Here is a 23690-nt window from a genome sequence, read left to right as displayed (position 1 = left end):
TGCTCTGCCTCAGCCAAGCTTCCCTTTAATTCCATTACTGTTTATAGAGCCATGAATTCAGTATATCAATTCAGTATATAAAATACAATACGTCTAGCTGTATTCTTTTTTTTTTGTATGCTTTAGTTTTCCTTTAAGCACAGACAGAACTGACAGTTTCCATGGAAAAGAGGAGCCATGAATCCAAAATGTCTGAAAGCTGCTTCGCTAGAAGCTAATTGATCCGATCATATGTCTGTGAGTCATTTGCTCTGTTTATAAGCAGACATAATGTAACACTCACTACTGAAAGAGACATGAAGGGAAAGAAAGAGCAATTACAGAACGACTCCATTTCTACCCGTTATAGTTGCTTATTTGATACATCAATAGAACAGAGCCTGCATGGAAATAAACCAATTAAGAAATTCACTTCATTTATTTAGGAAAATCCTCCGTCACATGATTGGCCGTTCATTCAAGACAATTGAAATGACTGTTTCAGTTCTACGAGCACTTCATTCACCACGAAAAACACCTGAGGAATTGAGACGATTGATCAGTCCGTCTTTTTTTCCTTCATAAAGAACAGACAACAAAAGGGTTTGGACCTGATCAACTCCTCACCGTGGGGGGGAGATAATATAACACAGAGACGGTGCAACACATGCGACACAAAACAGACACAACTATAAGTGACAGCTGGTGAATGTTATCCACTGGGTAGGAGAGGGAATATCAGTAAAGGAAGAGGGCAGAAGAGTTTGGAGACGAACAGTTAAAGGGTAACTATTGCAAAAATTCAGCATACTGAAATAAGAAACTTTCTAAATAGTCAATTAAAAATTCTGTATCTTTTCTGAAATAATCAAGTTTATCTTCACTATTCCTCTCTCAGCATCTGTTTCTTTTCATTCTGTCTTCATGCAGCAGTTGGGTGTCAGATGGATGATCCAGTATATCTTATAGGGGGAGGAGTTCCTTTTGCCTAGAAGATGTATTAGAGCTCACTCAAATAATGGATTCCAGTACAAATAACTGCCTTTTGGACAAATCCTGCATGTAGAGAGACATGATGTCTGGTGAGTTTAATAGAGTGAGCTCTAATACATCTTCTAGGCAAAAGGAGCCCCCCTATAAGATATATTGGATCATTCATCTGACACCCAGCTCCTGAATAAAGACAGAATGAGGAGAAACAGATGCTGAGAGAGGAAAAGTGAATATATACTTCAAAACAATGCAAAATTTATAATCAATTGTATTTAGAAAGTTTCTTATTTCAGTATGAAGAAGATTATATTAAAATGTTCATTTTCGCGATGGTTCCCCTTTAAGACATTTGGAAAGCATCAGATCAACATGTTTTGGTCCAGGAGTATAGCCGGGATCTGTAACCTGCTTAGAATTGTAGTTTGATGGAGCGAAACAGGTTGAAGATCAATGGAATAAAGACCCAGAAGAGTATATTGATTCTCCATTCAACAGTCTGTGGCCAGGGCTTCAACGGAAGCTCTTCAGCCAATATCCGACAGGTCATAATACTGTTCATATGCCAATATGGGATTTGCTGGTAAGTGTAGGGGAGATCACATACTTTTACCTACAATAAACCTGTTTTCATTGGTGCCCACTGGGACAGACCCGGGATTCTAAGCGGACACAGCTATGATCAATGCAAAGCAGAGTGAGCTCCATCGTTGTTCATGTTGTCCTTAAATCCCCACACCTCGATAATGGAGATCTGGAAGGTTTCGGAGCACAGAGGCTGGTTGTTGAAGGTGTTACAGTGACTGGTTCTGCCGTAGTTGAGGTCCGGGTCCAGGTATAAGGCCTGCCCATCGCCACCGCCTGGTGGGTTAACAAAAAACATTGGGTTAGGAGCTTGACTACATGAAGACCAATTCAATGGGTGCATGTGACAGATACAGTTGCAATGCTAATCTATATAAACAAGGGTCTGCTTACATAGATAATGACTGTCTGCTATTGGTTGAGCCTGCGGCTTTAGCATGACTGACGGTTACGCGGTCATAATTACAGAGCTCCATCTTAACAGGCTCTACGGAAGGGTGATATTTGAATACCACTACCCACAGTCCTTTGTTCAAGGTAAAATCCTGCTTATTTGGATTTTTGATAGACCTGGCCAGAAGCAGTGATACTATTTTTGGCCCTAGCAACAGAAGAGTAGGAGCTCCACCTAGAGGGCAGCTCAAAATACTGCAGAAAAACTAAGCAAAGACAGCTACAAATACAGAAGAGTAAAGGTGGCCATACACGGGCAGATAAAGCTGCCGATATCGGTCGTTTGGACCAATTTGACAGCTTATCTGCCCGTGTATGGGGGCTTCCAACGGGTCTTCCCGATCGATATCTGGCCACGATTTTTAACCGACCGACCGGTCGGAGCCCCTTGGCACATCGTAATTCGATCGTTCGGCCATACGGCTGAACGTTCGGATTACCCCCGATATAGCCATGCCGTTAGTGGCATATCGGGGAAAGATCCGCTCGTTTGGCGATATCGCCAAACGAGCGGATCTTTGAGTCTAAACCTTTATAATATATCACAAGTCATGTAGGTAGAGTATGGATGGGCCCACGAGGGATCCCAGTAATAACAAGCACTTGACATTAAAGAAGCACAGATTATGAGTGGATCACACATTGTTTGGAAAGCTTTACTTACCCTTCAATGGTTTTTATGTAGAACGCAGCACATCTATACAAACTTCTTGGGAAACAGTTACTGGTAGAACATCTACACCAGTAACAAATATTCATTCATATGCTCAATTCTGTCACCTACTGACTAGTGATACATTTCAGGCACAGAAAAGCCAAAACAATGATCCGCCATTCACACCGGGTCAGAATGAGCACAAAATCACTGTTATGGCAGTCTGGTGGATCAAATGTTACTGTATATCTTGCAGTCATCTGCACTACTTTTGATCACTCACCAATAATAATGCAGTCTATGCTGCCAGCCATAAACATGGAGGCAGTTTTGGACGGGAGGTTGAAGTGCCGGGTAGCCAGGAATGGTGAGAGGCGACTGGAAGGATCAATGCCATCTTTGTCTGATTGGGAGGAGTTTGCTTCTTTGTCAGCAGAAGAAGAATTCACTTTGCCAAGTTCCGGGTGCTTTATTACAACCCACTCGTATCGCTCAACCTCTGGCTGTAACTAAGAGGGGAAGAAGCAATGTATATACATCATGTAACCACTGTGCAAACCACTTGCTTGATAATAATGGCTGACTTGTTGCCTACTCCACATCAGCAGATTTTTCTCAAGAAATCTATTTATTTGGTGAGTTTTAAAGTATAAGGAAAGCTACAGAGGCAGTTTATTACCATTAGATTATCCACAATAGTGCAAACTATAAGACTATATTTATTCTGCAGAAAGCTCTAGTAAAAAGCTCTAGAAACTCTCTCTGTTTAGGATAGCAGCTGCCATATTAGCTTGGTGTGACATCACTTCCTGCCTGAGTTTCTCCCTGCTCATAGCTCTGGGCTCAGATTACAGCAGGGATGGGAGGAGGGAGGGGGAAAGGGAGTGGGAGAGAGGAGCAAACTGAGCATGCTCAAGCCCTAGCCCTGGAGGTTTATGCTGAAAACAGGAAGTCTGATACAGAAGCCCATGTGTACACAATAGAAGGAAGGAAATGCTGTGTTTCTTTTGACAGAGGACTCAGAATAGCATTACTTTGGAGGGTTTACTGGTGTATTTATATAGACCTTTCTGATAAATCTTACTTCGTTTTAACCTTCTCCTTCTTGGGATCTTTTGAAGGCAAGTAAGGCAGAATTGGATGTAATTCAAGAGCCGTACAAGTCCAAATGCTGAATGTGGGCGGTGGTAAAAGTATTGAAAGGAGAAGATCAAGGGTGGAAAGATATAGGTAGTATGGGTAGTATTTTTTGGGGAGTATTTTTATATGAGAGTAGAAATTATAGAGGAACGAAGGTCTGGAGAGCAGTATTTAAATTTCATTTATGAAGGAACAGGAAGCCAGTGTAGTGAAGACACCAGTAAGGTGGATAAGTCTGCTGGAAGCATTCACTAGTCACTGTAGCGGGGGTGCCAGTACAATGGAAGGTCCTCTTATGAGTGGGGGACAACTTACCCGAAACACAAAGCATTCTCCTGTTCCAAAGAAGCTCAGCTTATTGCCACTCCTCTTGCGCTCGCTCCAGTCTGTGGAAAGGAAGGCTCCACATACCTAGACATTGTGGAGAAGATCATGAGATGTATTAACTAATGCAGAGACATATTATATTTTGGGTATAACCCCTTAACCCACCGGTTGTGGGATATGTTATTATTAAAACACAGTGTGGTAGAACAATCAATACTGTATACTTGGCCGGCCTATCTTATTTACTTCACCAATTTGGCCGGCCAAGTATATGGATTGTTCTACCACACTGTGTTTTAGTAACAATAAAATGTATTTTCATTTTTCTTACCTTAACCCTTTCCCTGCCAGCCATTTTGTCCAAGATGCAAACATCTACTGCAAAGCAGTTTTTAGACTTTTTGTACTCTTTCACTTTAAGGGCCTTTCCTGGGGGGGGGGTCTTTTAGTTTACCCAGGAAAACAATATATTTTTTTTTTCAGGACAACCTGAACTTTCGAAATATGCAAGAATTTTGGTGTAATTCTCATATATCAGAAACATCATTTATTTTATGTACGAGAACACAGCCGATTTGGAAAGGTCTATGTCTCCTGAATGCGGGAATACCAAATATATAAAGTTTTATGGAGATTTCTCACTTGTATAGATCAAAATCTACAAGCAGTACACAACCAAATTTCCAAAGCACCGCACCCCAAACGGCATACTTCGGATTTCAAGGCCAAACATTCCACTAACAGTAGGAATTTACCCTAGAAAACTACCAATTATTAGAAAGAACAGATTCTGGTGAATTAAAAATGGGTAACTATATCTTTGTACTCCAAACTACCAAGTTGCAATTGTTTCCTAAAATTATAATGTTTTATAGAAATTAGTGAATTTTTTGAAAAATGACCTCAAAGCTTCCAGTCTAGAGCATCATATCTCCCACAAATCAATGTAAAAACACCCCAAATATGAAAGCCTGGGGTCCACTGAACAGTTTGATGCCCAATATGTATTGGTTGACCTAAGCATGTGGTATATAGGGGCCCTACAATGTAGACACCTCATTTGAGCAATCAGTTCTGTAATTCCAGATACTGCAAAATCAACACATTTACATATTTGGGGAGGGGGGGGGGGGCAAAATTAGAAAAAAGTACGTTCACCCCAGAAAACCATATATTCAAGTAAAGTACACATTCCCCCGAATCCATATTGGGTATGCATGTCTTTCTACTCCAAACCACCAAGTCGCAAACCCTTCCTAAATTTCGCAATTTTGGTGGCATTGCCAAAAATCACCTCAAAACTTCCACCCTGCCTCATTCTATGTCCCACATACTATTGAGTATCAAGAAAAATCACCCCAAATATGAAAGCCTGGGGTCCATGGAACAGTTTGATGCCCAAAATGTATAGGTGTACCCAAGCACGTGGCATATAGGGGCCCCAAAAGGAAGACCCCCATATAGTCTGTCATTTCAGGTACTGCAAAATCAACACATTTACATAGTTTGGGGGGGGGGGGGGCAAAGGTAGAAATAAGTAAGTTCACCCCAGAAAACCATATATTTTCGGAAAGAACAAATTCCCGCGAATCCAAAATGGGTATGCATGTCTTTGTACTCCAAAGTACCAAGTCGCAAGCCTTTCCTAAATTTGGCAATAAAAGCAACGGTTTTTACAATTCTGAAAATCGCCTAAAAATACTGCAATTGGCCGCATTTATCTCACCCAATTTCTTACATACAATTGTAAAACACCATAAATACTGATGCCAAGGGTCTCCTGAACCGTTTGATGCCCAATATGCATTGATATACCAAGGCAGCTGGCACGTGCGCACCCCAAATGAAAATAGTGCATATGAGTTTTCTCTGCTGCGGATTCACCTGCTGTGAACACAGACCCTTGACTTCATATTATGTGCCTCAAGACCCTCCTAACAGCAAAGACCCTCCAAAACCATATATTTTTTGGAAATTACACATTCTGACGAATCCAACAAGATAAAGACGTCTTTCTACACCAAACTGCAAAGCTTTTCTAAACGTAGAGGTTTTTACAACATTTCTGAAAATCGCAGTTTGCCGCATTTATCACACACAATGTTTTACATACAAAGAAAAATCACCCTAAATATGGACGTCAGAGGTCTACTGAATAGTTTGATGCTAAATATGCAAAGATTTACCAAAGTATGTGGTGTGTACGGAACCCAAATGAAAAACGTGCATATGAATTTTCATGCTTGCCAACTAAGCTGCTGAAAAGAGAACCTGAACTGTGTGTTATGTGCCGTAACACCCCCAAACTGTAAAAAGACCCCAAAAAACCATATATTTTTGTAAAGCATATATCTTTCTATACCAAAGCACCAAACAAGCAAAACTATACTAAAGATACATAAGGAACAATAATGCAGGATAAAATTGCAATAAAACCACAAAAATTCTGCAAATCAATGAAATAACAAAATAACTGATCCGACAGAGTAAAATCGATTAACCAATAGTCACGCTGCCAAAATAAATAGTTTTTAGGGGTAAAAAAAACACAAATTTGTAAAATGAAAAAGTAAAAAAATAAAATGTGTATACGTGTGTACACTTCCAAGAATTGTGTGACAGTGTATAAGTGTGTATATATGTATATAAGTGTATACAAGTGCAGAAGTGTAAAATAAAAGATGCAAAATGTGTGTATGAGTGTATAAATGTAGGGAAGTGTATGTAAGTGTGTAAAATAAGTGTGTAAAATAAAGGCCACTTACCGTTTCTGGGCAATCTGATGGCTGGAGGAGTCCTTTAACAAGCCGTCTGCAGAGTCACGGCCAGCAGGAAGTGCGTGGGCGTCGCTGGAACACAAGGTAAGAGGAGGAAGCATTGCAGCAAGGCAGACGCGCGATCCGATTCGTCTGCCTCTTTTAGGTCGGCCCTGCGACAATCTTGTCGCATGACCGACATGACAGCCCCCCAGCCTAGTTGCCCAAGGGGCTGTCAATGCTGCTAAAGCTCTGCAGAGGCGGCTAAAGCCGCTGATGCAGAATACAGTGTGTAAAACTGCAAGCACGTACCAGGTACGTGCTTGGCAGTTAAAGCCCTTGCCTTCCAGAACGCGGGTACATGTTTTAGAATCCGTACCCGACCCATACCCGCAACCTAGAAACCTTAGAAAAAAAGGAGTAAAACAGGAAGTGCTGTCATTGTAAACTGGAAATGACCTCATCGGAAGTAGACGTGATCCGAAAATAGGAGTAAAAATCACTATTGAGAAGACCTGCGGCCCGACCCGCAAACCAGCAGAACCACCAACCTGCGTCTATACCCACACCCGGAACTTGTACCCGCAACCCGCAGGGTAACTCAGGTTTTTGCGGGTAACCCGCGGGTACCCAACCTGCTGCAGGACTCTAGCACAGGCATGGAGGTAAATGTGTAAGGCAAAATTGTGCCCCTAAGTCTTAAGCTTGTGCTTTCTGGAACCTGCATACCTTCTGTATGTCTGCTGCACAGATTTGCATCCAACACCACTGGCACAGAGCTGAGGAATGAGCTGCTTCATAGTAAATCAAACAATGTTACTATGGTGAAGCTGGGTATGGAGAATATCCAGATGGGCTGGGTGCTTCCAGGATAATCTGGCTAGATAAGGGCCAATATAAATAGACTCAGTAAGTAATTGTACAAGCCACAATGATGTTACTCACCTCCTGGTTTGTAGTTTTGATCAGAAGCAGGGTCGGCTCGTGCCCTTCGCAGTGCAAATAGAACCTGCCCAAATGAAAAGGGACAATGAATATCTCAAAAGCAACTTGCTACAAAGAAAACAAAACACTGCAATGGTCATAGGGAATCAAAACCAAATTTTGAGCACCCAAAAGAAAGCAAAACCTAAATTCTATTTTCCTGTAATCGTTGTAGTCCGAGATCTCATTAATGCTTGTAATTTACCAATGCGAGTCCTTCAATTCCACGAACAGTCGATGCTGCTAGCGATGACCTAGTCCCTAGTAAAGAAGTCTAAAGAGGTTTTCTACACACAAATATACATCTATCTATCTACTGTATCTATCTGATTCATAAAGCTCTCTGTTTAATTGTCCAAGCAAAAAAGTGACCAATTGTGTACTGATCCTATTGATTTTGGAGAGTTAATTTTGTATGAGCATTGCATGGAAACATATTGCTCTTTTACAGACAGATTCTCTCTTGGAGCATTTTGATTTAGTACTGCAGCAAAGTTAATAAACGACATCACTGGAACTACCCAGTTCATTGGCTCAAAGCAGAATTCTATACGTTTGGGTTTGATTTTCCTATTTGTATTGCATACTGGGCTTGTAATTAGTGCTCAGACTTGAACAGAGTAAATGGAACATTTAAGCAAGCTGAACGGGTGGAGCTGCTTGAGGATCACCTAGGGACACGTTACCCCTGCAGCCAGGGAACAGTTTGAAATTAAAAATGGAAGACAAATTGGCAAGTGCCTGGAAAAAAAAATCACCATTTTTCAGCTGAAGGCTGGAAAGAGACAATAGAAAAGCTAATAATTCAAAAACCCTACAAAATAATGAAGACCAATCAAAAAGCTTTTTTAAGGTAAAAAAAAGTAAAGAAGGGTTAAAGAGACCCACCATAAACAGAGGACCCAATTTTGAGTCCCAACCAATAAGTTAGGAATTAAATCTGGTGACTCTTCAGAAAGCCTTAGTTTGTCTGGTAATACATCTAGTTCTATAAAATGAGTTGTGGAATTATGTTATGAATTCTACATATTAGGGATTCTTTTACACTATGAGTATCTATTATCCCCTTTAATGCTGAAGCCAGGCCTGGGGTCTCAGGTTGATTCTCAGATTTCATCTGGGCCCCCCTGAGAAAAACTAAAAAACCCTATTATATACCTGCCAAAAATTGGTCTGATATCGATCGGGCAGATTTGATTTTCCTGCGATCGAGAACTGCTTCGGATAATTGATGCGGTCCCACGACTTGTTGGCACCCATTTTCTTTGTATAATCCGATCGTTTGGCCCTAGGACCGAACGTTCGGATTATGTTGATTTGTGGAATTATGTTATGAATTCTACATATTAGGGATTCTTTTAAACTATGGATCCATATGATCCCCTTTAATGCTGAAGCCAGGCCTGGGGTCTCAGGTTGAATCTCAGATTTCATCTGGGGCCCCTGAGAAAAACTATAAGAAACTATTAGATAGTTGATGCAGTCACATGACCAGTTGGCGCCCATTTTCTTTGTATATTCCGATAGTTTGGCCCTAGGACCGAATGTTCGGATAACCCGATATTGCTCTGCCGTTGGGCACATCGGGGGAAAGATCCGCTCGTTTGGTGACCTTGCCAAATGAGCGGATCTTATCATATATGGCCATCTTAATGGAAAACTATACCTCCAAAATGAATACTTGAGCAACAGATCGTTTATATCAAATTAAGTGGCATATTAAGGAATCTTACCAAACTGGAATATATATTTAAGTAAATCTTGCCCTTTTACATCTCTTGCCTTGAACCACCATTTCGTGATGGTCTGTGTGCTGCCTCAGAGATCACCTGACCAGAAATACTGCAGCTCTAACTGTAACAGGAAGAAGTGTGGAAGCAAAAGACACAACTCTGTCTGTTAATTGGCTCATGTGACCTAAGAAGTATAGTTTGTTTGGTTTGTATGTGTGCACAGTGAATCGTACAATCTCAGGGGGCAGCCCTTATTTTTTGAAATGGCAATTTCCTATTTATGATTACCCAATGGCACATACTACTAGAAAAGTATATTATTATGAAAATGGTTTATTTACATGAAACAGGGTTTAACATATGAGCTGTTTTAAGCAATATCTTTTTATAGAGACCTACATTGTTTGGGGGGTATAGTTTTCCTTTAAGGTACATTTATTTTTTAGGACTATTAGTAATGGTGTCATAGTTCCAAAATGTCTTTGAAAGATCCTGGTCTATCCCATTTTTGTTACAGAATTCAAATCACACAAATGTAACTATTAGGGGGATTATTTGAGTTTAGCACCTTATATACAATAAATGTAAAAAAAAAATATGTAAAAAATGTAAAAAAATATATATGGGCAAGCTTTTCTAGCCCAGTGTGTGCTCCGTTACTTTTTGTGTCTATCTCATTTTTGTGTCAATAGTTCAGAAGATGAATACGCTCCAAAATGAATTGGGGATAGGCAAGAGACACTTTGGAAGTAGGTTGGACTCACCGGCTGAGGCTGTTCCCGTGCTCCCGATTGGTGAACAGCAGCAACGGCTGGGACAGGGCAAACCTCTCTGGAATCCAAGACCAGATGTCCCGCATTTCTTTCACGGACACAATTTCAGATGTGAAGTTTTCGGCATGAACAGCGAGGTGGACATTCTGCCTGTCAGACACACAAGGTGGAAATGAGTGAATTCTGTCCAACGAGAGAGGAAGCTCACCAACCTATCCAAGATAGATCAGTTGTGGTATTAGGATTAATGAAACCATACTCTAAAATTATACGTATATGAATATATTCATTAAGTCGCATATAAAAGTAGCAATGAGTGCGGCTGCTTCTTACACAGTATCTTTAAAGGGGTGGTTCACCTTTAACTTAAGGTAACTATTATTATGTTATAAAACTGCCAATTCTAAGCAACTTTTCAATTGGTTTTCATTATTTTTTTTTTTATATAGTTTTATAGTTATTTGCCTTTTTATTCTGACTCTTTGCAGCTTTCAAATGGGGGTCACTGACCCCATCTAAAAAACAAATGCTCTGTAAGGCTACAAATGTATTGTTACCTTTTATTACCGATCCTTCTATTCAGGGCCTCTCCTATTCATATTCCAGTCTCTTATTCAAATGCATGGTTGCTAGGGTAATATGGACCCTAGCAACCAGATTGCTGAAATTGCCAACTGGAGAGCTGCTGAATAAAAAGCTTAAAAGGACCAGTAACATCAATATTTTTTTAAATCGGTGTTTATTAAGAAATAACTTACTGAAACTCTGCTTGTGCTCCTCTTCAGAAAAGGCGATCCATCGTGCGGCGCCAGGGAGGAGAAATCAAGAGCCGCATAATGGATTGTCGATGTGTTGCCTTTTCTGAAGAGGAGCGCAAGCGGAGTTTCGGCAAGTTATTTCTTAATAAAGACTTAGCCATTTAAAAGTTGAATTTGTCTGTGTTTTTTTTTTGTTCTATATTAACATTTGTTTTTTTTTAAAAAAAATTGATGTTACTGATCCTTTAATAACTCAAAAAACACAAATAATAAAAAATGAAAACCAGATTATCACTCTCTACATCATACTAAAAGTTATCTCAAAGGTGAACAACCCCTTTAAGGCCAGAAATTTGCAGTGTTTGCTCTTAATTCATCTACCAGAGATAAAAGCACCTGCCTATGGACAAGCCGTTCATCGCAATAATCCTGCATACCTGTCTGAGCAGTTTACAATATGCCCTTGTTGGGATATTTCATGGACAGGTGCCCGAGTGTGTGATATTCATTCATGAGCGGCTTCCCTACATGATGTGTGCGTGTTGTACATACCTGGAAGCACAATTGTGGGTGCCCTGACTACATACAGATCCCTTTAGCTGCCAAGCAAACTCTTAGCAGCCAAAGAGGATTAAGCAGTGTTAATAAAGGTAAGGAGAAAAGAACTAGTAGCAGGCTTCAAGGGCCTAGTGTCAGCACTGTGCCCCTGTGACTGGCAGTTTCACTAATAAATAGGAAATCCTGACCTGAGGGCTGAAGGCACAACCACGTTATTCGTATAGCGAACGCTTATGCCATTATAAAACCTTTGGTAGACAGTGGTGGTAGTTCTTATTCAGTTCAAGCACTCCCTATAACCATTGTTTAGTTGCCAACAAGCTTGTAAACTGTGTATAGGAAAATACGGCTAAGTCAGTCAAGGGATACTGTCATGGGATAAAATGTTTTTTTCAAAATGAATCAGTTAATAGTGCTGCTCCAGCAGAATTCTGCACTGAAATCCATTTCTCAAAAGAGCAAACAGACTTTTTTATATTCAATTTGGAAATCTGACATGGGGCTAGACATATTGTCAATTTCCCAGCTGCCCCAAGTCATGTGACTTGTGCTCTGATAAACTTCAATCACTCTTTACTGCAAGTTGGAGTGATATCACCCCTCCCTTTTTCCCCCCAGCAGCCCAACAACAGAACAATGGGAAGGTAACCAGATAGCAGCTCCTTAACACAAGATAACAGCTGCCTGGTAGATCTAAGAACAGCACTCAATAGTAAAAACCCATGTCCCACTGAGACACATTCAGTTACATTGAGAAGGAAAAACAGCAGCCTGCCAGAAAGCATTTCTCTCCTAAAGTGCAGGCACAAGTCACATGACCAGGGGCAGCTGGGAAATTGACAAAATGTCTAGCCCCATGTCAGATTTCAAAATTGAATATAAAAAAAATCTGTTTGCTCTTTTGAGAAATGAATGTCGGTGCCGAATTCTGCTGGAGTAGCACTATTAACTGATGAATTTTGAATAAAACATGTTTTCCAATGACAGGATCCCTTTAAGCCATAGTTCCAAGGTGATCAAACACATCCAATATATCAAATATGTTTTCACCCCAAATCTCATGCTAAAATGACCTTCATCGTGGGCTTCCCGGTGCATCTATGCCGGCAAACAGGCACTTTCCCAAAGTTCCTCCTAAAGCTAGTGTTAGTATTCATAGCAACCCACCAACCTACATTTATGGTTAGGGCACAGATTCCCCGTCTGTGCCCGGCGATTTACATTCCAGTCAGTGGGAGGCAGTTTGGGGAGATTAGTTGCCCTGAAGATGAGAAGATTTGTCGCCGGGCAACTAATCTCCCCGAATCTGAGCGTGTACCCTGACCCTTATTCTGTTAAATTCTCTATAAACACCAGAATTTCAATGGAACATAAACTGCTGTTTTGCTTCCCCCGCATCATTCCTCATGTAACAGGTTCTCCCCCCCATGCACCCAAAGCCAAGCATGCATCAAGTTAGTGGTTTGCCGATCATGCTTGGTTGAGCTGCACAAAGTCGCTCATTAGTCAGTCTTGGTCATGTGATGAACACAATGAAATGGGATTGTGTGTCCTGCACAGAGGTATAATCTTTCCTGCCTCCCTTCTGTCGGCTGAAGAGGATTTTTACTTCTGTATGCATTTTTAATGCTAGGTTCACAATGCACGCCATTTTTTCCGTGAAACCAACTCTATTTAGTCCACCAATGGGGTCTCCTAGCTTCCTGAAAAGACATCATTGTATATCACAATATAGACGGGTTATTTTGTCATTGCCCTATGTAATCTGCTTTTTGTTTTGTTTGCATTGGCCTCTACAGAGTTTCAACTATATCTTGTTTGAGGCCAATAATGCTCAGGACATAGATAGGAGAATCCCACCTGCATGCTATACTCACTGAGATCCAGTGCAATCCCTTACTTCCTGCTTTTGGGCTGCTCTCCACACATCAGCAGACAACTCTACTGGGCTTGGACCACGGCTTAAGAGAAGGATGGTTTCCACATTTCAAGCTCTTTATGTTCACTTGGGAAAACCATGGTGGAGCTGAAGCTCCTTTGGTTTTCCAGAGTAATGTAATAAAGTACCACCAAGTGTTAAAGGAATTGTTCAGTATAAAAATAAAAACTGGGTAAATAGATAGGCTGTGCAAAATAAAAAATATTTCTAATATAGTTAGTTAGCCAAAAATGTAATGTATAAAGGCTGAAGTGACTGGATGTCTAACATAATAGCCAGAACACTACTTCCTGCTTTGCAGCTCTCTTGGTTTCCACTGATTGGTTACCAGGTAGTAACCAATCAGTGACTTGAGGGGGGGCCACATGGGTCATAACTGTTGCTTTTAAACCTGAGCTGAATGCTGAGGATCAATTGCAAACTCACTGAACAGTTATAACCCATGTGCCCCCCCCCCATCAAGTTACTGATTGGTTACTGCCCGATAACAATCAATGGAAACCAAGAGAACTGCAAAGCAGGAAGTAGTGTTCTGGCTATTATGTTAGACATCCAGTCACTCCAGTCTTTATACATACTATATTAGAAACATTTTTTTGATTTTTTACAGCCTATTTACCCAGTTTTTATGGCGGCATGGCGGTTCAGTGGTTTTTAGCACCAGTGTGAAACACAAGTAATGCCCCACACATGGTAATATAGCTAAACCTATATGTGCTACATGTTTTTCATATTAAAGAGAAAAATAAAACAAGGTAAGCAATCCCAGGCTAGCTTATTACATATGGCTGTTAAATGGCAAGCAAGCCAAGCATTGCGTAATTGAGCATACAGTCCTTCCATCTGCAATCCACACTGATCTAACTTAAAGGGGTTGTTCACCTTTAAATTAACTTTTAGTATAATGTAGAGAGTGATATTCCGAGACAGTTTTTTTAGTTTTCATTTTTTATTATTTGAGCTTTTTTTTCCCAGCAGCTCTCCAGTTTGCAGTTTCAATTGCCAGGGTCCAAATGAACCTAGCAACCATGCATTGATTTGAATAAGAGACTGGGACATGAATAGGAGAGGCCTAAATAGAAATATGTGTAAAGAAAAGTAGCAACAACAATAAATGTGTAGCCTTACAGGGAATATGTTTGTAGATGGGGTCAGTGACCCCTATTTAAAAGCTGGAAAGAGTTAAAAAAAAAAAAAGAGCAAATAACTAAAAACTATAAAAAAAATAATGAGGACCAATTGAAGAATTGCTTAGAATTGCCGATTCTATAACATACTAAATGTTAACTTAAAGGTGAACCACCCCTTTAAACTGTCAGTATGGGAATGTTTTACTGTCCCTAGCTGGCAGTTGATTACATTTGAAGTGATCCCTTAGAGGCACAGGGTCATAGAAAAGTCACCTATATTCAACTTCAAATGAGCCCTTTAAATCTATTTCATGGAGTTCTGCAACCCTTAAGGTGGCCATAGATCGTACGTTTAAATACACACGTGTAGAGGTGAATCGTCAGTTATACAGGTTGAAACAATAGCATTCTACCTGTATCTTACAATTCAGCACTAACAATGGCTGATGTTCGGGTGCCTTTAAAGTTTTTCAAAATTTCCCGGCCAGCCCGATCGACTAGCCGACCGTTATCCAAGTCTTCTGCCAATATCTCCTGCCATACACACACTGAATATCGTATGAAAATGAGTTTCGTATGATATCATCGGTGCTTCTATGGCCACCTTTAGTGAGAAGGTTAGCCCAAAACCATTAGGCTGTGGGTCAAACTTCTAACAGGTGCTGGTGACATCACAACCCTTCCCCTGCTCCCTCTGGTGATGTAACAGCCCATACCGTACCTATCTCTTACATCAGAGAGGGCAGATCAGATTTGGGTTGAAAACTTCAGGCCTAGTTGGCTGCGCTCATACCTAGCAGCCTTCACTTGTTAGATAGACAGCCACAACAGCCGACAGTGCTAAAAATAAGAAGTGCTTAAGCAGCAGCAGCTGAAGGGCAAGAAAAGAAGCAGATTTGTATTTACTTACCGGACAGGAGACTGTACTCTGGAAATACACAAGTTACATGTAGAAGGAAGGTGAAGTGAAACCACAAGAAGGAAAGAGAGAAGAGATATTTATGAGTCAAAATACATTTTACTCAAAAGCAATATGTTCTGGACACCCGGGGAATTAGTCTTGATCACCCCAAATTTCCATCCATTCAATTATTAGGCTGCAAGAAGTATCACGGAGATTAGCATAACGACTACACATGATGTCCTTTCAGAGTTAAGCTTTGAGTCCACTTATAGTAATTGAACAGCAATATAAATAAGCAATCAATCACCTGATGCAGAAATTTAGGGGTAAATTTACTAAAGGTCGATTGACTAAATCGGGTGAAAATTAGCCAGCGTGAAGTCATTTCGGTACTTCGCCGATTTAGTAATGGTCGCTGACTTAACTTCGTAGCGAAGGAGATAAGACTCTACCGCTAGTTCGCTCCCTAACGCCTGGCTAATTTGTACTCTGGCGAATGGACATAAGTACGCAAATTTTTTTTTTGCGGATTTTACTGAACGTTGCGCCAGACTTGCCTTCACCACCTCAGACCAGGCGAAGTGCAAGAGTAGATAGGAGTTCCTAAGAAAATAGTTGAAATTTTTTCGAAGTCCCAAAAAACACTGGTGTCTTTTCCTTTTTCAGGGTGATAGGCTGAAAAAGAGCGTAAATTTTTTTGGGGGTAACCGGCTTCCCGCCTACATTTCCTAACATATGGCACATAAACTATACACTGGGCTCATGTGTAGGGCAATATAACAATTTTATTTTATTAAGGTTTCCCAGCTTGTGTAGTGTAATGTATTTGCTGCAACATATACGTCCATTCAACTAACTTCCCACAGTATGAAATTAGCCAATGCCAGTGCAACTTCGCTTCGCCCAGGACGCAACTTCGGATTTTAGCGAATTAGCGTTGTCCTGGTGAATCTACACGTGGCAAAGTGTTGCGCTGTGAGCGAAGCCGTTGCTGGAGAATTTTCGGAGGTTAGTGAATTTGCCCCTTAGCAAGATCATAATTTCCTTGGTAATTAAACAAAATATTTTTGCTGGTATGCAGTTTATTAATCGCGGAAGCCAAGTATCTTTCCATAAAAAATCATTTATAAATGTATTTGGTCACTGGCTAACTAATGGGGAGACCTGTGACATTGTTTTGCCATTGCTAGTTTCTAGTGGTCCTGCCCGAACCCAGATAATAAAACCACATTAATGATGATTTTTTAACCATTTCTACAACAAAAAGGTGGCATAGCCCCATTAGCTAGAGTTTTTCTAAATGAATTTGAAACATATTGTCTTTTGAAAAAGATCAGTAGTAGTGGCCCCCAGTAGTAATGTTCCATCAGCAAATGTAGATAAAAATCATAATATGCAGCTCGGATTTAGAACATTATATTTGTTTGTGCCACCTCTCAAAGAACAAGTATACACAGGCAGCATAGTTAAACTGACAGTTTATGGAAAGTATGGAAATATGATGCAGTGTCCCGAATAGTATGGTAAAGGGGTAGTATGAAAATTTATTACGAATCTTTAATTCAGATTAAAAGGACAAGGAAAGCTAAAGTCACTACGGGGTGCCAATTTGTTAGGCACCCCCCTCCAGTGAACTTAATTGCTCACTTGAAACCCAGACAATCCCTTTTTTTTTTTTATAAATCGTTGCCATCTTGTCTCTTGTTCCCAGGCAGGTGCCAGGTCAGGCTTGCTTGCAGATATATTAGCTTTTCTTTGCCTTTAAATCCTTTTACTGTATATTTATTTTGAAAAAGATTAAGATTACGATTGTTTTTACCCTTACTGCTTCCTCCCCCTCATTTATAAAATTACAAGAGTAAAAAAAAAATATGAAAAAAGCCACAATAACCTGTGTCTAAGGGTTTACAGATAAAGAGGAGTTCATTATGCAGGACGATTATCTCGAAAGGGTGATTTGATTCATTGCATTTTGCTCCTCCCCTAAGTGGTCTGAAGAACCAGTATGTTAGAAACTACTTTAAGTTTCACTGTTAATACTGTTTAAGAAATAAACACAATAGTTATTTTTTGCTTAAAAGAATACGGAAAAAAGGTATATTAACCAATTTACTGCACCCATATTGAACAAGGATGGGGGGGTCTCTATTGTCTGTTTAACTAGACAATATTCTGGTTAATTAGGTTAAAGCATATGACTTGTACACATAATAATCAGCAATGGCAGATTAGTAGCTATAGAGGTAGTATGCCTAAAACAGGGTTTAGGGTAATCTGAAATAAATATCCTTGTTACCTACTGAGACAATTTATCCATCAGTGTCCAATAGTAGGAACTATATTGAAGAGAAACTCATAAGTGTCAGGCCAAACGAGCAGATTCAGGGAGATTAGTCGTCCCAGCGACAAATCTCCTCTTCTTCAGGGTGACAATCTCTCCGAACTGCCTAAAATGAAAATTGCCTGGGGGAAGACACATGCGGCGCCTCGTTTTCTGGAGTCGCCCGAAATTGCCTCACGAGGAAACTTCAGAAAATGAAGCGCCACATGTGCCTTCCCCCCAGCCGATTTTCATTTTAGCTGGCGGAGGGCAGGGGGAAGGCAGTTCGGATGATTGTCGCCCGAAGAAGAGATTTGTCGCTGGGGTACTAATCTCCCCGAATCTGCTCGTGTGGCCTGACCCTAAGGGTCAGGGCACATGCTCAAATTTGGGGAGATTAGTCGCCCAGTTACAAAGTTCCTCTTGTGCGGGGCAACTAATCTCCCCAAACTGCCTTTCCTTGCGAGGCAACTTTGGCCGACTTCGGAAAACGAAGCGCTCCGAGTGCCATCCCGCCGGTGATTTACATTCTAGCCGGCTGGTGGCAGTTCGGGGAGATTCCAAAGAAGAGGAGAATCTGAGCATGTGCCCTGACCCTAAGAGTTGAAGACGTCTGAAAAGCAAATTTGTGGCAGAGGCAATGTTATACCGCTTTACCACTGAGCTGCTAGGAACAAAGACAAGTCCTCCTACCCACTTCGAGTCAAAGGGTTAAATAACAAGGTTCCACTCTGTATTCTACTAGTAACATCCTACATTTCTCCTATGTGTAATGACAACTCTATTATAAACAAGCCATGTCCGGAGTTCTTACCTTTTCTGTTTGACAGTAATTCCTTTCTGCTGTAGGGCTTTCTCATTGGCCATCTGCAACAACTGTATCTCCTTGCGTGAGAACAGTCGGATAGCAAATGCCTTCTCTAAAAGCTTTTCGGGAGTTACACATTTGTTGAGGTCTCTCACAAACATCTGAAGGTCTCTTTTAACATTGTTTGACTCCATAGGCTGCCCACCTCGAACCTTATGGAAGAACTTGAGGAGAGCCAGGGCTACACGAAACAACACTTTGTAACCCTCTACCAGAAACACATCGAACACGCGTGTAATGTAAGCGAAAGGCAGTTCTCCAAAGATCCATCTTTGCCAGTCAGAGTAGAGCTCCAGTACATCTTCAGACACCGCCACCATGAGCTTGTGGGGGCCTTGACAATATTTGCCGGCAAGATCTCCGAAAGTCATACAGGAGGATTCGAACGCCAAGAAGGTTTGGTCAACAAGTCTTCTATTGGGGTCATTGCATGCCAAGATTCGGGACACGTTTTCAAAGCACTCGGCTTCGTCCTGACTGTAATGGAGAAGCAGCGCCACCAAGGACGGAAGAGCAGGACAGAAAGAAATGTCTGGGAACTGGTTTGAGATACATGAGATTATTTTCCGGACAGCTCCAGTGCCTTCGGAATTCAAACTGTAGCTGGGGATTTGGCGGTCATCTACAAATTCTGGGAGAGGGAGGCTGCTTGCAGAACGCTTTCCCACGATCTTACCCACTATGTCTCGGTACACAGACGCGTCGGGGGTCACAGTACGGCAGGGTATCTCCTTGATCAGCTTTTGGTACACCTTAGCCCTTAGTGTGTGACTCTTTGCCCAGTGTCCTTGGCGAGCCATCTGCTTCAATTCTTGGAAGTCTGTACAGCTCAGCACCTTAGGGCTTTGCTCTTGCCCACCAGCTTCCATCTTGTCCCAGTCCACAAAACGGCCATATTCAGCTTCATCCATGGTCGGGAATGTTGCGTGTAAAGGTAACTTATTTTAATGTCCCTTTTCAGTTTCTGGCATCTCCTGGAAGACAAAGATCATAGCACATCATTCTCTTGTTATAGATTGCTACCATTCTCCTGTGACTATGTTATAGTTTTCTTAGTGATACTTCCATGTAGAGATTGAAAGGAACAAAAAGAAAGTGTTTTAAATTAATAAAAATATAATGCAGTGCCACTGGTAAAACTGGTGTGTTTGCTTCAGAAACACGACTATTGTTTATATAAATAAGTCGCTGTGTAGCTATGGGAGCAGACATTCAAAGGAGAAGAGGCTCAGGTTATACAGTAGATAGCAGATAAGCTCTGTAAAACATAATGGTGTTATCTGTTATCCACTATTTAACCTGTGCCATATAGCTTTTTTTCAATTTCCACCATTGTTACACAGCAGCTTATATATATGAACTATAGTAGTGTTTCTGAAGCAAACACATCAGTTTTACGAGTGCAGGGCAACACTACATTATATTTTTATTACGTTAAAAAGCTTTCATTTTTTAACAGGGGTGCAACTACAGAGGAAGCATATCCTGTGGCTACAGGGGGCCCAGGAGGTACAGGGGGCCCCATGAGACCCTAATTCATATACAATTTCAATAAAAATTGGTAAAACAGGTCAACCTCTAAACATTTTGGGGGCCTGGGAAATAATTTGCTGTGTGGCCCAGTAATATCTAGTTATGCCGCTAAAATAGTTTTTATTAAATTCACCAAAAAAAAAAAAAAAAAAAAATGATTTTGTACACAATGAAAAAAGAAAGGTCATTCTAAGCAACTCCCCAAGTTACATGAAAAAAAATGTCAAAGTTTTTTAAAAAATATATGTAAATAATAGGGATGCACCCGAATCCCCTATTTTGGAATTCGGCCGAATCCTTGGTGAAAGATTCAGCCATATATGGAACCGAATCCGAATACTAATTTGCATATGAAAATTAGGGGCAGGAAAGTAAAAAGTGGACAAAATTCTTCTTTTGTGACGAAAAGTCACATGATTTCCCTACCCGCCCCTAATTTACATATGCAAATTAGGATTCGGTTCGGCCAGGCACAAGGATTCGGCCGAATCCTGCTGAAAAAGGCAGAATCCTGGATTCGGTGCATCCCTAGTAAATAATTACAAGTGAAGGCATTTGTCTGTCCCTTTATGCTCTCTCTACACTTGCTCCTGACTAATGTAGCATAAGAGGTCACTTAGCAAATAAATGTTCAAGAGATAAAAATCCCAACATGGTTAACTAGTCTCTGTTAATGCAGTAAACCAGTACTATGTAGGATAACATCACCACTGACCCAGATAATTTGAAACCAGCATTAATCATTAAAAGACTAGAGCAAGCGCTGTCGAAATCCCAGTGTAATAAACATAGTGCAGAGATAAGTACCAGGTACGAATAATCAATGGGAAAGTTTATATTTATAACTTTACAATTTTTAAATTCATACCCGGGTTTTTTTTTCTGTAACCTTGATACCTTAAATCTGCTAATAAACATAGGATTGTTTCGTCACCAATATGGTTTCATGCAGCTTACATACTACTAAGTGCAAGTTACAGTTTTATTATTAGAAAGGAAAACATTTTTAAAACATTAGATTTGCTTAAAATTGACTCATTGGGAGATGGCCTTCCTGTAATTCAGAGCTTATGGGTGGGTTTTTGAAAATGGGATCCCATAACTGTATGTTACAAATTTAATTTGAATTTAAAGGGGACCAGTCTTCCAAAAAAATTATTCAAAATCCTATTTTATCACATTAGTCAAGCAAAATTTACTTTTAATTACGCTGTAGAAATTATTTGAATCCTGTTTCCTTCAGTCTGGGAATTCATAATTATAACAAGCAGGCAGGAGCCATTTTGTGGACACTGTTATTAAGGAAAGCCTTGCATCGTCTCAGAATCTAGTTTGTGCACCAGAATGGGGGACCTGACGTCCATCCCCATGCCCTGGCTACACAATGAAATGGTTAAGAGAACGGGGGAATGTGGGGAGAGCAGTGACATCTAGGAAGTGCTGAATGGAAAGTGAAATTGATTGTCTGCCCCGCCTCTATGCCTAAGGCGTAGAGGAGGGGCAGACAATATTTGATTGACAGCTGAGATCCTTTAAATGAGCTTACAACAGCTATGAATGCTTTAAAAAAAAAAAGAATTTGGATTTCATGTTTAATTTGAAAAGGACTTATTATACACATTTGTGAGTCTGGGTGACAGGTCCACTTTAAAAATGTTTTCTCTATGTAAAAAAGAATAAAACTGTTTTTGGAAGATCACTTTCAGGTGTCCCGTTTTGTAGTAAAGTACTTTTATATACCAGGTTACGTTGCTTAGCTGGTTACGAATATCACATGCAGCTAATATGTGTATGCACTGCTCCATGAAACTCCAATACAGAGAAAATAGATCTCATTTTTGTATGGGGCAACTTTAACAAAAGAGGGTATACTGCCACTTTAAGGTCGATTTGATTGGCTCAGCAGAGCCCCTACAGTCACATATATAAAAAGGAGTAGGCTATGGTCACATACTATTCATATGTGGGAATACAGACGGAAATGATCACTAGTTTATCCAAAGGCTTTCACCAACTTATTGCAATACTTACTTGTTTATTAAAGTGGTTGTTCACCTTCTACAAAAATTAGCAATTGGTTTACATTTTTTTATTTGTGTTTTTTTTTTGTTATTTAGATTTTTATTCAGCAGCTCTTTAGTTTGCAATTTCACCAATCTGGTTGCTAGGGTCCAAATTATCGTAGCAAACATGCACTGATTTGAATAAGAGACTGGAATATGAAAAAGAGACATAAATAGAAAGAAGAGTAATACAAAGTAGCAATAACAATATATTTGTAGCCTTACAGAACATTTGTTTTTTAGATGGGGTCAGTGACCTCCATTTGAAAGTTGGAAAGAGTCAGAAGAAGGCAAACCAAAACGATAATTAGAATTAGCCACTCTATAACATACTTTAAGTTAACTTAAAGGTGGATAAAGATTCAAATGATTTATTAGGACCGCGTCACCTGTATGTCCTAATAAATTATTTGAATTTTTATTATAATTTTGGTCTCTCAACTTTTTGCTTTACCAGATTTTTGCACCCATGGACTGGGGTGAACTGTGAGTATTTTTCTCCTCATTACATTGTTTTGGACATTTTTTTCTTTTTTGATTTATAATGGTACAGTTACTGACATAGTGCACCAAGTTCTTTAATGTTTGATATTAACTTAAAGGTGAACAACCCCTTTAATCAGTAGAATTATAAACTTAATTTGAAAAAAAATATCCTTGGCTTGTTCGTAGAATTGCAAGAATATATATTTACTTATGGCTACACTTGTAAGAGGTACATTTATCAAAGGTCAAATTTCATGCGAGTTTTTAAAAACTCCCCTAACTCCCATAAATTAGACCAATCAAAATTTATTAATAAAATCAAATTTTTTAAACTTGGATGAATTAAATTGACCAAAAACTCAAATTCCAGGCCTGGATTTGTGGCGAGGCCACATAGGCCCGGGCGGCACATTTTTTTCGGGGAGGCATGCTCCTCAGTGCTCCGGGTGCTTGCACACCAGCGCTCTTTCGACCTGCGTGAGCGGGCGCTGGGACCTCACGGCCTAGGGGCGCCCACCCAGCAATTCGATCTAATTTTAAAAACTTGATTCAAGTTTTTTCTCCGAAAAAAACTGGAATGTCAGGAAGGCTGCAAACAACTCCAAATTGATCCCTGGACCTCTTCCATTGACAAACAGCAATTCAGCAGGTTTTAGGTGGCGAATAGTCGAATTTGAGTTCTTAAAGGGACAGATTATGATAAATCTCAAATTTAATTTGAATAGCTCCCTAATCAAGTTTTAAAGTTTTGACCAT

The 23690-nt window shown here is 40.2% G+C and overlaps 1 protein-coding gene across 2 annotated transcripts in view; it reads right to left on the bottom strand.

Moving 5' to 3' along the window:
* Window positions 1–399: 399 nt before the first annotated feature.
* tbc1d24.1.L (TBC1 domain family member 24 L homeolog) overlaps window positions 400–23690 on the bottom strand; it is a 35033-nt gene continuing 11742 nt past the window's right edge. Inside the window, exons 2-8 of one of the 2 annotated variants that reach the window (XM_041575419.1) lie at window positions 18799–19826; window positions 15671–15688; window positions 10367–10525; window positions 7831–7894; window positions 4118–4213; window positions 2946–3171; window positions 1298–1830 (exon numbers count right to left, since the gene is read on the bottom strand). In XM_041575419.1, coding sequence (XP_041431353.1) covers window positions 1652–1830; window positions 2946–3171; window positions 4118–4213; window positions 7831–7894; window positions 10367–10525; window positions 15671–15688; window positions 18799–19763 — 1707 coding nt within the window. In that variant the 5' untranslated portion in view covers window positions 19764–19826 and the 3' untranslated portion in view covers window positions 1298–1651. 2 annotated transcript variants of the gene reach the window in all.

This window comes from Xenopus laevis, chromosome 9_10L, assembly GCF_017654675.1.
Source record: "Xenopus laevis strain J_2021 chromosome 9_10L, Xenopus_laevis_v10.1, whole genome shotgun sequence".
NCBI lineage: Eukaryota > Metazoa > Chordata > Amphibia > Anura > Pipidae > Xenopus > Xenopus laevis.
This window is presented reverse-complemented; position numbering and strand designations above follow the sequence as displayed.